Source organism: Pelobates fuscus, chromosome 1 (genome assembly GCF_036172605.1).
Source record: "Pelobates fuscus isolate aPelFus1 chromosome 1, aPelFus1.pri, whole genome shotgun sequence".
NCBI classification, from domain to species: Eukaryota; Metazoa; Chordata; class Amphibia; order Anura; family Pelobatidae; genus Pelobates; species Pelobates fuscus.
The window spans coordinates 308,058,809-308,075,412 of record NC_086317.1 but is presented as its reverse complement, the minus strand read 5'-3'; the positions used below and the strand labels follow the sequence as shown (position 1 = coordinate 308,075,412).

The 16,604-nt window shown below is 41.8% G+C and overlaps 1 protein-coding gene across 1 annotated transcript in view; it reads right to left on the bottom strand.

The window, feature by feature from the left end:
- Window positions 1-13,579, bottom strand: part of LOC134570688 (interleukin-1 receptor type 1-like) — a 70,414-nt gene extending 56,835 nt beyond the window's left edge. The window contains exons 1-2 of the mRNA XM_063428664.1: window positions 13,440-13,579; window positions 1,015-1,087 (exon numbers count right to left, since the gene is read on the bottom strand). Coding sequence (XP_063284734.1) covers window positions 1,015-1,078 — 64 coding nt within the window. The 5' untranslated portion in view covers window positions 1,079-1,087; window positions 13,440-13,579. The remainder of the gene's footprint in view (window positions 1-1,014; window positions 1,088-13,439) is intronic.
- Between the last annotated feature and the right edge of the window lie 3,025 nt (window positions 13,580-16,604).

Genomic DNA, 16,604 nt, shown 5'->3' with positions numbered 1-16,604 from the left:
GTCCTCTATACTTTTTGGATTATCATTGCCCATTCCTCAGATTTAAAGGGATACTCCACGCACCTATATATGTAAAAAGGGAACATTAGGTTACAATAGAAAGAAACTAATAAGGTAAGGAACCTATCTACAAAGGGTAGGGACCAACCTTACTGTAATTACCTCTTAGTGGATCATTCCAGGGTAATAGCAAAAAATATATTAGAAAACTAGTAAAATGCTAAACTTTTAAAAACAATCCATATATGGGATTCAAGTGAATAAGGGTCTTTAGGGATTGTTGTGTTTTGTTTTTTTAGCCCTTTATATTATCCTTTAACTAATTATTTTCCCCGCTCTTCTTATTACACTTTTTTCTCTTTATTATATTTTAGACTCAGGTTCTAAATATACTACTAATAAAGTTTAGCATTTTACTAGTTTTCTAATATATTTGTTGCTATTACCTTGGAACGAGCTACTAAGAAGTAATTTCAGTAAGGTAGGTCCCTACCCTTTGTAGATAGGTTCCTTACCTTATTAATTTCTTTCTATTGTATTTTATTTTGGGTTATGCCCATATTACCTCATTGACCCAATCCAGACCACGGAAATCGGGTGTATCCTGATTTTGTTGTCTTTTTGTTTTCTTAACATTAGGTTACAGTAAGTTGTTTCAGGTTCCATAGGATATTTCCCAATTCAGGCATCAGCCATGCTACGCTGAAAGCTCAATTTAAAAAAATATATAATATACACTCAACGACATGAAAGGTCACGTTTAAAGATATTAGAGTATGCAAAAGGTATCTGAGACAAAAAACTTCCCGTAGCAAATATATAACACAGGAATATTTATTTTGCATCTTGTCACCGATATATACCGTATATAAATTCTTAAAGCCAAAACAGCCTTATTCAGTTTAAATACATTTTATATAAAATATCTATTTAAAACTCTAATATGCATAGCCTGAACTTCTGCAAGCTTTTGACCTTCATTAATATAAAAAATAATAACAATTACCAACTTACCTGTTGCTTTACCTGAAGCCAGAACAGTTAGGGTTAGAAGAAGAGTATTAATTGTCTGTGGCATTTTGTTAACCTACAGAAAAGAACATAAAATCAAGCAATTTTCTTGACAATTGATCACATTATTTTTAATCATAATATTGGCTACAGACAGTGCTAATAGACAGATCCACTTAAACATCTAAAATTATATAACACAAAATGAAAGTGGGGCTGTTATTCTGCAGATTTAAAATGTCCTTATTTGTCCCATATGTCTCCTTGTTTTTAAGTTAGAAAAGAAAAAGAATACTTTTTTAGGGAATACCTAGGTAGACATCCCAACTCTCCCGGACGTTGAGGGAGTCTCCCACATTTTAACTGTGATTCTGTGAGGAAGTCAGAAGATTGCTGCTTGTGCAGGAAGGAGGGGAAATATATGGATGGAGTGGGGAGGGGATATTGGGGGAAGATATGGATGCAACAGGGGGTGGGAACTATTGGAGGAAGATATGGGGGGTAGGAGGTATTTGGGTGGGTAATTCTTTGTTGAACTCATTTGCATATGCCCACCTAAAACCCCATGCAGTAGTCACATCACTGCAAATTTGAGATTTCTGTGGTAAAAGCAAGTCTTATGACTTGACTGGTGTGTGCAGATCTGTGTTTAACAATGCATTGACTATCCACTGACTTCAGGTTGAAGGGGTTTTAAATCACTTTAGGATCTTTGACTAGGACCAAATAGTGATGGCTAGACTGATGGGTCAGAGCATCTTTAAATCAGCAAGTAATCTGGGGTGTACCCAATATTCTGGTATGCAGTAGTTAGTGTTTACCAAACGTGGTGCAAGGAAGGGCAACCAGTGAACCGGCATTAGAGTCATGGGCACTCAAGGCTCATTAATGCACGAGGTGAGCATAGGCTTATCCATCTGGTTCAATCACACGGAAGACCTACTGTAGCTAAAATTGCTGAAAGACTTAATGCTGGCCATTAGTGATGTCCCGAATGGTTCGCTGGCGAATAGTAGCGTGTTCGTAACTCATAACTCTCTGATTGGTTACTTAATCCACCAATCAGAGTGTTATGAGTCAAATCACACAGCGTGGAAAAATTCCACAGAACTTGAAATCCACCCAATCAGAGTGCTCTGTGTCATTTTACACAGCGTGGGAAAGTTCTTTGGAATTTTCCCACGCTGTGTAAAATGACACAGAGCACTCTGATTGGTTTAAACCAACCAATCAGAGTGTTCTAAGCCTAATTGCAGGGCGTGGCAAGGCTTCATAAGCCTTGACCCGCCCTGTGGAGCTCAGTACGTGGCGTGCCCTCAAAGGGTGAACAAGGATTAATTTTTTTTTGCGCTCTTTTTTTTTTTTTTTTTTAAGTGCGACAGTTATATTGGCTTTTTATTTGGCCTTTTTGGGGGCTGAAGAAAGAAGATTTTAGAAAAAAGAAGACATCTATGGTAAGTTTATTTTTATTTATTTACAGGTTTTTAGCTTTATTGACTCCCCCTCCTTATTTTTAGGGTGAGGGGGGTAGGTAGGGGGACCATTTTTTTGCGGGGGGGAGGGGGAGACAAGGGGCTTGGGGACCCCTAGTCACCTGGGGGGGACATTTTTTTTAGGGCCCCCACCCGCCGCTCAGGGGTGGGGGCCGGGGGGGAGGACATTAGGTTCCCCCCCTATTGGGATTTAGGGCCCCCACCCGCCGCTTAGGGGTGGCCAGGGGGGAGGACAAAAGCACCACTTTAAAAGACTCAGTATGATAAGTGAATAAATGCACACACACATTCACTGACAGATACACATACACTAGCTAACAGACACACTCACACTCACTAACAGACACACACACACTAACAGACACACACACACTAACAGACACACACACTGATGCACAGGCAAACACACACACAGTCAGACACTCACACACAGTCAGACACACACACTCACACACACTAACAGACATACACAGACATACACAGACACACACACTAACAGACAGACACACACAGACATACACACACACTCACTCACATTAACACATTTTTTTTTAAACCACACCCCCCCCCCCCCAGCCTCCTTACCTGTGGGAATGCTGGGGGGGGGGGGGGTTGTCTTTCTCCCTGGGGCTGATGGGCAGGCTGCTGTGCATTGGTTGGCTGGATGGCAGGCGGCTGGTGAGGGAGCACTTCCTTTGAGCTGTCTGCTCAGCTCCCTCGCTCGCCGCAGAGTGAGGCTGGGAGCCGAAATATGACGTCATATTCCGGCTCCCAGCCTCACTCTGCGGCGCGCGAGGGAGCTGAGCAGAAAGCTCAAAGGAAGTGCTCCCTCACCAGCCGCCCGCCAGCCAGCCAGCGCACAGCAGCCTGCACGCCCGGCCGGCTTGTCAGTTAGCTGCAAGGCTAACAAGACATTTGCCCTGGGCATTTGGGGGCGGCTTTGCCGCCCCCTGGAAAATGCCGCCCAAGGCAAATGCCTTGTTTGCCTCGCGGCTAAAACGTCCCTGATCCTAACCCAATACATACTATATACAGTATACAGTGACTATTCCTTAACTAAAACACAACAAAGAATTAAGTAAATCCCATCTTATTATGGCAGATACTGTGTGTCTTCTGTCAGAAAGGCATCAAAAGTAGTCAGTCAAAAGCATCCCCACTCATTTACAGCTCCTTAACATTCAATGGAAAATTATCAACTCTTAGCCCCTTCAATACCCAAATCAAGTATAATCTTTTTTATTTTCATCTACAGGGAGTGCAGAATTATTAGGCAAGTTGTATTTTTGAGGATTAATTTTATTATTGAACAACAACCATGTTCTCAATGAACCCAAAAAACTCATTAATATCAAAGCTGAATATTTTTGGAAGTAGTTTTTAGTTTGTTTTTAGTTATAGCTATTTTAGGGGGATATCTGTGTGTGCAGGTGACTATTACTGTGCATAATTATTAGGCAACTTAACAAAAAACAAATATATACCCATTTCAATTATTTATTTTTACCAGTGAAACCAATATAACATCTCAACATTCACAAATATACATTTCTGACATTCAAAAACATAACAAAAACAAATCAGTGACCAATATAGCCACCTTTCTTTGCAAGGACACTCAAAAGCCTGCCATCCATGGATTCTGTTAGTGTTTTGATCTGTTCACCATCAATATTGCGTGCAGCAGCAACCACAGCCTCCCAGACACTGTTCAGAGAGGTGTACTGTTTTCCCTCCTTGTAAATCTCACATTTGATGATGGACCACAGGTTCTCAATGGGGTTCAGATCAGGTGAACAAGGAGGCCATGTCATTAGATTTTCTTCTTTTATACCCTTTCTTGCCAGCCACGCTGTGGAGTACTTGGACGCGTGTGATGGAGCATTGTCCTGCATGAAAATCGTGTTTTTCTTGAAGGATGCAGACTTCTTCCTGTACCACTGCTTGAAGAAGGTGTCTTCCAGAAACTGGGAGTTGAGCTTGACTCCATCCTCAACCCGAAAAGGCCCCACAAGCTCATCTTTGATGATACCAGCCCAAACCAGTACTCCACCTCCACCTTGCTGGCGTCTGAGTCGGACTGGAGCTCTCTGCCCTTTACCAATCCATCCATCTGGCCCATCAAGACTCACTCTCATTTCATCAGTCCATAAAACCTTAGAAAAATCAGTCTTGAGATATTTCTTGGCCCAGTCTTGACGTTTCAGCTTGTGTGTCTTGTTCAGTGGTGGTCGTCTTTCAGCCTTTCTTACCTTGGCCATGTCTCTGAGTATTGCACACCTTGTGCTTTCGGGCACTCCAGTGATGTTGCAGCTCTGAAATATGGCCAAACTGGTGGCAAGTGGCATCTTGGCAGCTGCACGCTTGACTTTTCTCAGTTCATGGGCAGTTATTTTGCGCCTTGGTTTCTCCACACGCTTCTTGCGACCCTGTTGACTATTTTGAATGAAACGCTTGATTGTTCGATGATCACGCTTCAGAAGCTTTGCAATTTTAAGAGTGCCGCATCCCTCTGCAAGATATCTCACTATTTTTAACTTTTCTGAGCCTGTCAAGTCCTTCTTTTGACCCATTTTGCCAAAGGAAAGGAGGTTGCCTAATAATTATGCACACCTGATAAAGGGTGTTGATGTCATTAGACCACACCCCTTCCCATTACAGAGATGCACATCACCTAATATGCTTAATTGGTAGTAGGCTTTCGAGCCTATACAGCTTGGAGTAAGACAACATGCATAAAGAGGATGATGTGGTCAAAATACTAATTTGCCTAATAATTCTGCACGCAGTGTATTTTGCAGTGTGAAATCTAATCCATAAAGCATAGCTCAACCTCATTTATACTTTAAAGGGACACTATAGTCACCAGAACAACTACAGCTTATTGAATTTGTTCTGGTGAGTAGAATCATTACCTTCAGGCTTTTTGCTGTAAATACTGTATTTTCAGAGAAAATGCAGTGTTTACATTACAGCCTAGTGATAACTTAACTGGCCACTCCTCTGATGGCTGTTAGAGATCCTTCCTGGGTCATGGCTGCCTAAAATGCATCCAAACATTCAGTGTCTCCTCCCTCTGCATGCAGACACTGAACATTCCTCATAGAGATTCATTGATTCAATTCATCTCTATGAGGAGATGCTGATTGGCCATCGCTGTGTTTGAATTGTGCTGGCTCTGCCCCTGATCTGACTCCTTCTCAGTCTCAGCCAATCCTATGAGAAAGCATTGTGATTGGATCAGGCCACCACTTCTGATGATGTCAGAGGTCAGAGGAAGTTCACAGACAGAGGCAGCAGGTTCAAACTTGAATACAAGTAAGATTTTACTATCTTTAGGGAGGCAAAGGGGGGCAAGGGGGCTAGATAGTGGTTTTAACACTATAGGATCAGGAATACATGTTTGTGTTCCTGACCCTATAGTGCTTCTTTAAGAATTGTTAACACCCTGTAGAGGAACAAATATCTCTAAATTTCAGATCCTGTGTGAAATATTGCAAGATAAATGACACTATTTACTGTCTAAAGCTTTTCATTTTCCGAAAAATGTTATAAAGGATGAAAATTAAAATGATGTAAATTTACTTCTGTTTGTCTGCGAAGCAATTGATACATACAATTGCTGAGTTGTGATTTGTTTATATGCTAGCTGTGCATCCCTTGCTTCAAATAAAAGTTATGCTAATATATATTTGTAATTTTTACTGGAATTTTTTGTTAAAGTGAAGCTTGCAATGTCCCAACAGCGATGGCAATATCAATACATTACAGAGCATAACAATAGTTTGGCATTTCAAGATTTCAGAACCATTTTTATAATGAGGCATGCACTTCTAAATATGAAACAAAAGCTATACTTGTAAATGGCTAGGGTTATCTAGACAGGAAGGCTCGTAGTAGACTAATAATGCTTTAAAACAGTCTAGGCTAGCATGTGACAAATAAGACCACTAGAACCGCTTGCACAGTAACACAACCGCAATGCATAAGGTGAGAGTTAAGGTATATAAAATAAAAAATAAGTGGAAACAAATAAGGACAAGATGGCATCTGCAATTATTAAGGGAGCCCAGGGCCCTAGCATTAATGTTTCACATGAAGTTTATGGTCAGCCAATTTCCAGCTTCAAGAAATGCAGGAGACAAGCAGAGATTTCGGCAAACCAGGAGTAAGGTTAGGCCTCTCTCCAGTGCCAGGCCTGTATAAAGCGAATACTTTTTAAATCAGATATTAATATTATTATGGCATGTCCAACCCTCCAATTGTATAATTAATTTGGGCCTCAATCCCCCCTCCCCCCCCTCTATTATTAGTATTAATGGTAGTTAAGGGGTTAATTGTGTCTGCATTTATGTTTAATTCTTTTTGGTTAACTAATGAAATACATGAAAGATGATATGCTTTCATTTAAAGGACCACTATAGGCACCCAGACCACTTCAACTTAATGAAGTGGTCTGGGTGCCAGGTCCAGCTAGGGTTAACCCTTTTTGCGGTAAATATAGCAGTTTCAGAGAAACTAGGGTTAATCCAGCCTCTAGTGGCTGTCTCACTGACAGCCGCTAGAGGCGCTTCCACGCTTCTCACTGTGATTTTCACAGTGAGTAGACGCCAGCGTCCAGTGAGTAGACGCCAGCGTCCATAGGAAAGCATTGAGAATGCTTTTCTATGGACTGGCTGAATGCGCGCGCAGCTCTTGACGCGCATTCAGCCGATGACGGAAGAAGAGGGAGGAGAGTCCCAGCACCGAGGTAAGAGTAATGCCTACTTGGACGCAAAAGAGGTAAGAGTTTAACCCCTTCCTCCCCCTTCAGCGCCACGGGATTGGGACTCTGAGGGTGGGGGCACCCTCAGGGCACTATAGTGCCAGGAAAACGAGTATGTTTTCCTGGCACTATAGTGGTCCTTTAACCCCTTAAGGACACATGACATGTGTGACATGTCATGATTCCCTTTTATTCCAGAAGTTTGGTCCTTAAGGGGTTAAGGAAAAAACGCATTGTATTGTATACCAGATGAAATGGTGTGTAACCTGCAGTGGTATCCCTTTTTATACATGCCAGCCCAAGTTGCTCTACAAACAGATGTTTTGTCTCATTGAAACTCAAACTTGAGTGTGCTATTTGTTAAGATGAAAAAGCTTATTAGAATGTTTATCAAGCACTGAATATTTGGCAGTAGAATTTAAACAGTAAGAAATAACATTACTGCAATTACTGCAATACTTCTCACGGGTCATTCATTTTAGAAGTGACGAGGGTGGTTGTATGTTTTTTTCTAGAGGAGGATGGTTGTATGTTTTTTTTTTTAATTGTTATCCTCAGGCCTAAATTATTATTTTACCATAAAATGAACACTCCAAGCACTATAATTATGTTTCTAGCATACGTTATAGAACAAGGAAGCAAGCCCATGTAACTGTCGCTAGCACAGTACATAGTATGGGGAAAAATTCCACCCCACAAAATCTACCCTAACTCGAATATGTCCCAGAGAGGTAGAGTAAGGATTTCCTCTCGCATACAAGTACTTGTATTACTTTAAACTCCAAGAGACCCTTGTCATACCCATCTAAAATGCCTGTGAACTGAATTATCAGATAATCTCAGAAACTCAGAAATTTGCAGCAAAGACACAATATTGTTATGCTTTAGGAGGAGATTACTTCAGAAGCTGCAAAGCCTACAGATCAAAATATATCTATTTTCATTATATTTTAAAATGTATCAATGTTTTCCATTTGCTCTACATTATATTACACATTAACAAATAGTTCAGCCTTTGCCTGGAGTTTCTCTTTACTAAGAAAGGGCCACGGGAAACACTAGGTCCTAATCCATTAATACTAGAGTAATCCCCATCTGATGCCCACTAGTTCCCTGTCCCCTTCGGCTATTTTACAGACCGCATGCCCATGGATGGGGTCTTTTCTAGCATTTGGGCAGCAATGATCTCAGCCAGGGGAGGAGCCGCAGCTGCGGTGACCTTCGTATTTGGTAACGAGAAACTATAGTGCTAGGAATACAAAGTTGGGCGATGTTCCTTAGCGCTAGGTCAGGCTTCACCTTCGCTCCACCGCCGACATCACCCGTTGTCGAGTATCTTGTGCGCATGAACAGCGAGCACATTAGGACTACCGTATAGGAAAGCATTGAATCAATGCTTTCCTATGCGGTTTTAGACAACACTGGATGTCCTCATGCATAGTGTGAGGACGTCTAGAGTCTGTTAAGTGACCAAAAGTCTCCTAACAACCCAAAAGCTACTCTATGTATGATAGACAGCCACTGGGGTGGAGTTAACCCTGAAATTATTACAGTTAAGTAATAACTGCAATAATGACAATTGCAGGGTTATACTGACTGGGGGGCACTGTACCCAGACCACTTCAATGAGCTGAAGTGGTTTGGGTGCCTATACTGTCCCTTAACTTCTGGGGGCTTTGAACTAAAGAGATTGCAGAACACTCTAATGTTAGGAATATGCGTTTGTAGGTGCATTTGGATGCCTGCTGGCACTGGAGTAAGACAGCAAGCAGATATTGTGCAGGGTCTTTGGTAGCTCAGCACTGTGCACCAGGTGCAGAATAAGATATTTACAGATGGATCTCAGATCTGGGGTTGACCAGGCTGGCAGACTATGTTAAATACATATTATATTACTGTAGGTGTTTGCAACTTGAGACAGTGCTCATGACATTCTTAAAAGATTACTTATTATTAGATAACGGAATTGCAGGAGACACATGGAGTCCCTTAGGCAAGCATAGATCTTGGTAAATGCTAGGGTTATGCTGTGAAGATCACATTGGCAAAGGACGCAGCGATAAATAATATCAAACCTAAAAACTCCAGCATCCTCCATCAAACAAACTCATATATCTTGTTCTCTGTGTGCGTAGGGTCATCCACACAGAGAACTGAGTTTCATGAGAAAAAAAAGGATAACCGTTTGTATTTACCATCTAGGCCTTAAGATGCCAGTCCTCCCCTGTTTGTTATACAAATAAACAAACCACTATACAGAAAGATCATCCTAGGGGTGAGGGTTAATTTTGCAAACATCAAATTGTTAGTAATAGAACATTAAAAACTTACATAAAAATAACTACCATGGAAACATTGCCCAGTTACTATTCCCTATATGGCAATTTTATTTTAAATACGACCAGTCTCCAGAAAACTGTATCCATGTCTAAAAATATTTATTTTTTAAAGTTACTTTTGTATTTTGCAAACACTTAGGCAAAACAAAACTGCAACTCAGATATTATGTATGCTGTTGTGGCCTTTCACAGCATGTCTGTATAATCATACTGGTAGAATTTGTTGCCAACGTAAATGGATAACATTTTACATGCTGTGCCAGACCAGAATTTGAAGTTTAGCGACAGACCCTGTACGGTTGTTACAATGCGAAACGCTAAAGGGAAAGTTAATTGACTAGTCTAAGCCTTAGTGTACTTGGTGGTAAGGGCTCAGTATTAGCTTAGAGGGCCCATGCTGCCATATCCCCAGGATCCCTCATATACCTCCACTGCTGCCCATCAGCTACCACAGAGTGCCCGGGTTTGGGAAAGGAGCAGGGAGGGCAGGCAGAATTCAATAAGAGATTGCAGCTGTGTCCTGGTGGTCTGCACCACCACCTAAGTACCATTACCATAGCAATACACAACTCCTAGAAGAAAAGCAGTCTAAAGGATTCGGGGCTATGATGCCCCACGCTTGGGACTGGAACCCTGCAAGCCCTCCTCTAGTGATGCCAATGATTTGTGTTATGAATGATACCCATACTTCTGTTTCCTATTATTATGTACATCCACTCTACTGAGACCGCTCTTATCAAAGTGACTAATGACCTAATCTCCGCTAAATCCAAAGGTCACTACTCCATATTAATTCTCCTTGACCTCTCTGCTGCCTTTGACACAGTTGATCATGCTCTCCTCCTTCAAACTCTTCAATCACTCGGTCTCTGTGACTCTGTCCTCTCTTGGTTTTCCTCCTATCTCTCCCAACGCTCATTTAGTGTCTCCTTTTCCAAGGATACCTCCTCCCCTCGCCCTGTCTCGGTTGGAGTTCCCCAAGGCTCTGTCCTTGGTCCCCTTCTATTTTCTCTTTATACTGCCTCTCTTGGAAAACTTATTGCCTCTTTTGGATTCAACTACCACCTGTACGCTGATGACACTCAGATATACCTCTCCTCACCGGACCTCTCCCCGGCCGTCCTGCAACGTGTCACTGCTTGCCTCTCTTCCATCTCTGACTGGATGTCGTCACGCTTTCTCAAACTTAACCTCTCTAAAACTGAACTCCTTGTCTTTCCTCCTCCTAATACTGATCCTCCTCTCTCACTCTCCCTTCAAGTCAGTGATATCCACATAAGTCCATCCCTACAAGCGCGCTGTCTTGGCGTCATACTTGACTCTGGTCTCACCTTTGAGTCTCACATCCAGTTTGTTGCCAAGTCCTGTAGGTTCCAACTCAAAAACATAGCCCGCATCCGCCCCTTTCTTACGCATGATGCTACCAAGGAGCTTGTCCATGCTCTAGTAATTTCCTGCATGGATTACTGTAACCCTCTCCTGATTGGTCTCCCCAAAAGCCGTACTGCCCGCTACAGTCTGTAATGAATGCTGCAGCTAGACTGATTTTCCTATCCAGTCGGTCCTCTCACACCTCGCCCCTCTGCCAGTCCTTACATTGGCTCCCTGTATCCTATAGGAGTCAATTCAAAGTGCTAACCCATACATTTAAAGCACTGAACAATTCCAGCCCCTCTTATATCTCTTCACTGATCCAGAGGTATGCCCCTCCTCGTACCCTCTGCTCTGCCCGCAACCACCTCCTGACCGCTGCTCGCACCCGTACAGCCAACTCGCATTTGCAGGACCTCTCACGGGCGGCTCCTCTCCTATGGAATAACTTGCCTACTGCCATCAGACTCTCCCCTAGTCTTGAATCATTTAAGAAGGGCCTTAAAACCCATCTCTTCAGGAAAGTGTATGGCCTCCCAGAGTAATCTCTCCCTTACATACCTGTCTCTTGCTCTCTCCTATGGGATAGTGCTTTGCTCTCTCCTCCAGCTCTGCTTCACTCCTACTTGATATTTCCTATCCTAATGTTTCTAATACCCCACCTCCTATAGACTGTAAGCTCATTTGAGCAGGGTCCTCTTCAACCTATTGTTCCTGTAAGTTTTCTTGTAATTGTCTTATTTATTGTTACATCCCCCCTCTCAAAATATTGTAAAGCGCTACGGAATCTGTTGGCGCTATATAAATGGCAATAATAATAATAATAATAATAATATGTTGGAATTCAAAAACAGTAATACACGCAGGGTTTCCAGATCCATCATGTTTCCTCTATCTATTTTTTAATAAACTGTGCACTTTTTATTACTTACCTGGGACACTATTTTGGGGCTACTAGCGTGTGCAGACTTCAATGGAAATTTTGGTGTGCTACATATGTTTCTCTGGACACCTATAATTTCATGTTATTGGGTCAACATGTGAAAAGGTACTGCTCTGCTGTAGGTAGATTTCATATACTGCAAGGTCCTTGTTTGATTAATTAACAGAATTCCCTCTTGCAACATTTGAATTTTACATAGCAACATGGCACCACAATTAGATCAGGAAAACACATCTGGCAGCCATAAGAGATCCATGTGCAAGCAGACACTCCATATAGAACATTAGTCTTATAGTGCAACAAAACTACTGTGCTCTCCTTTTTTCTATGACTAATGCTCACTGCTGGAATGAACTCACCGCTGTCCGTCTGGTTGCTATTTACCTGATACAAGGGGCAGAGAATTCACCAGACACACCAGGTACCCAGGTAACATCAAACATGGCCTTATTTAGATTCATGCCACTAACAGAGAAAACAATCTGACACTCACATAGTTAAAATCCATGTGCTGTAGATTAATTTATGTCTCCCTAGGAAATATTGTATCTGCTGTGTTTCCGGTCTGGGCTTGCAGCACCAGAGAGGATCTGCCTATTTAATCCACACATTAGCAGCATGTACAATCCACAGCATATACAACTAAAACATTAAAACAAAATATACAGCACATGTTATGAAGGACAGCACATATTTATGCCCATACACTGATACATTTTAACATTATTCAGCACATGGTAGGCATCCTCTTACCAGCACAGTGTCAAAATAAGACTCTGAAGTCCCATGGGATGCTGGTCCTATGGTTTTTTTTTTTTTGGTGCTATATAAATAATAATAATAATAATAACAATCATGTTGTGTTTGTGTAAGCTGCTTGTGAAGCTACGTGTGTTTGCGTCTAGCCTCTGTATATAATTGCATGTATGTACGTATGTATATAGGCTTCTGGTGCATCTGTCTGTGTGCGTCTCTGTCAAAGGCTCCCAGGCAAAGACAATCACACATACACACACACACACACATAAATACATGTATCCATACTCTGGGGATACACACACCAGTAACCACTGCTAGACACATGCACAGCTCAATACACACAGCAAGACACACAACCCACTACACACTGCCAGACACATTGACCCAGTGCACATTGCCAGAACCCTTCAATACACAATGACAGGGCACACTTATACATTGTCACACACACTACTAGACTCACACTCATTGCTACACATAGTTGTATTAGCACCGCAGCAGCATATAGAAGTCAGAGCAGAGCACACACTGAGTTAGTAATTAAGAATCCTTAATCAGTGGTTTCCTTAAATAGGAACAGACTGATTTAAAAAAAAAAAAAAAACTGAGTGAGAGAAGAAGTGAGGGGAGCCAAGTATTTGATATTTTACAATACCATAGAGACTATAGAGCACAGTTACATGTTATCTGCAACAGTAAGACCTCCAACACATTCAGAATAGGCAACAGTGATTTATAGTAAGACAGCAGCCTCTTACTGTGGATGAGGGTCTGGCAGATGGCTCCTGTGAAGGTCCACTTCAGCTTCCAGTTGTTTTAGGCAGACATGGATCTTGACTACTGGCTCATGCGGTCTGTCTCTATATCCAGCGTATCAGATTCAAAATAGTTCTCTTCCAGAGTGGGAGGAGAGGCAGTCGATTTCGACATCCAAAAATCTTGTTTGAACAGATATATTTCCCAGCACATTCAGCCTCTCTCAGCTACTCCAGATCTTTTATTCTGGCACATTGCCCAATTCACATAACTCTATGAATGTGGATTAACTGCTCGTGTGACTGAAATGTGCCATCTCATTCAATCTGACAATTAACTTTACATTTTAATTATGGAGCAACCGGTCTTATTCAATTATGTAATAAGGGGAATTTAATTTTTATTTCGTTGTATTTTAATTCCATGGCACACTTCAAAATCCCAAAAGTCTATTTTATTGTACATTTAGGAAAAACTTAAAGGGACACTATAGTCACCTGAACAACTTCAGCTTAATGAGGTTGTTCAGGTGAGAACTATAGCTCACTATAGTTCAGGTGAGAACTATAGAAAATACAGTGTTTACATTGAAAGCTAGGAACACCTCCAGTTGCAGTCACTCACAGTGAACCAGAGGGACTTCGGAGTTGATGGAGGCATAATATGCCTCCATCCACTCAGATCTGCTGTGCACGAGCATCCTGTGATTCAGTATCTCCTCCCCCTGCATGTAGACACTGAACTTTCAATTCATCTCTATGAGGAGATGCTGATTGATCAGGGCTGTGTTTGAATCATGCTGGCTCTGCCCCTGATCTGCCTCCTTGTCAGTCTCAGCCAATCCTATGGGGAAGCACTTTGATTGGATCAGGCCACCACTTCTGATAATGTCAGCAGACAGCTTGTTTTTTCTGAGACAAACAGCATGCAGATCTACAGCTTCCGGCTTGAATACAGTAAGAATTTGCTATATTTATGGAGGCATGAGAAGCCCAGGGGGGGCTAGATGGTGGTTTTAGCACTATAGGGTCAGGAATACATGTTTGTGTTCCTGACCATATAGTGATCCTTTAATTTGATCTAGCATCACTCTAGACTGCAGATTATATATAGTTTATGTAATATTTTATACATTAATTTATTTGCATTAAAAAACAAAACAAATATATTTATCTATGTATGTATATATAGATATATCTATATAGATATATAGATATATCTATATACAAAACACAAATAAAGTGGCACTCTGAAAAACAGATACCAAATAGCGTACTCAAACCATAGTGCTGCACTGCACTGTATATATATTCCAAGGAAATGATGAGACACTCTCTGGATTATCAATCAATAAAGTGTATTCAAATTCGCATGTGGAAAAATCAACGTTATGACCTACATAAGGTCCTTATCAAGATGCTGTACATACATAAACATTGTGTATATATACGCTATAAAATTAAGAAACTGAGCGTACCAAGTATCCAAGGTGCACGTGACCCAGTCCCACACGCCGATCAGCCAATCACACCTCCCCTAACGTGTTCAGTGACATGTTCAAAATTAAGTCATACGTCAAGCAGCAGGACGTTAATCTAGAAAATGCCCCGTTGCCATAGTGTTCTAGTGCGGTGATAGTGTAAAAAGTGTGTGGTTAAAACATAATCACAAATGAGACAAAACTTGAGAGCAGCATTCAGAGTTAAGATAAATGAGCCCAGAATAGCTAAAGCCAGGGGAAATTATGCAAGGTTAGACTATTGATCCACAGATCAGTAAAACTAGGCTGATGAATCAAACTATGCAACAGATTGTGCCAGAGAGAGATATGAGGAGATAAACAGAAAAAAAGCAAAAAAAAAGAAATGCAGAAAAAAGAGAAGAAAGAAGAGAAAGAAAGAATAAAGAAAAGAAAAGACTATATTTAACCAGAATATGTAAAGGAACTGTACAAAATAAATAAAGCCCCAAAAAACTGTGATTGATTGATTGATTAAAAATCCAACGAGTGCTCTCATAATTTCCTTGGATTTCATATATCTATGTATATATTTGTGTTTGGGGTATACTTCCGTAACAAGTGCCATAGTATGGATTAGTATATGAGTGACACATCATATCTGAAAAGTCAGTTGTGGTGTGACGGAACCGACGATGCGGTAGGCCTTTAATAAAAAGAGGGCTCATCCTAGAAGTAGAATAAAAAGATGATGTTCTTAGAGGGAGTGGAGGGAGAGGCATGCAAATCGCCAGACCAGTAACGGTATGAAAGACAGGATGGGAGTCAATTAAAACAGGACCCAAGCCCTCCCCCCATAACTACAGGTGCAGTCTTTAAACTAGTATTCAAGACATAATGCTGTAACAAGTCTCATAGTATGGATTAGTATATTCGTGACACATCATATCTGAATTATCGATTGTAGTGTGCCGAAACAGATGATGTGGTAGGCCTGTAATAAAAAGAGGGCGAAAGAAAGGATACCATACATATCATTTATTCAAGCTACAGTGCATTATTTCCCTTCTCACAGGGAACTTAACCCCTTAAGGACACATGACGTGTGTGACACGTCATGATTCCCTTTTATTCCAAAAGTTTGGTCCTTAAGGGGTTAAACACTTGAAACACAATGGTGTAGTAGACCTGCCTATTTAGTAGCATGTTTTCGATATATTAGCAGGGGCGGACTGACCGGTCGGGCACTTCGGACATGGTCCGAGGGCCCGGCCGGGAGGGGGGCCCGCCATCAGGGGGCCCGGCCGCCCCTTTAAATGTTGCAGCCGCCTGAGCGCTCTCTTAAGAGCCTCAGGCGGCTGCAGCTTCTCACCTCCCCTCCCCTGTAGCGTGGCCCAGCTGCACTCCGGTCCGCGGTGCCCGGCCGGAGTGATAGGAAGGTGCACACTGAGCCCTCAATTGTAGTCTCTACTGGGGCCTCGAAGGGATTATTACACTTTTGTTCCTTGTGTCTAAAGATTGTGTAGGGTGTGGCTGGAGGCGGTGCATGGAGGTGGGACATGGGTGGCGCTTGCTGCGGAGTATGGGTGGGGCCTGTAAGGGGGCCCTTGATTTATTTTGCCCGGGGGCCCTGAAGGTTCTCAGTCCGCCCCTGTATATTAGCACTTTTTATTTTTTATTTCTCATTTCTTTTTCCTCTGACTATTTA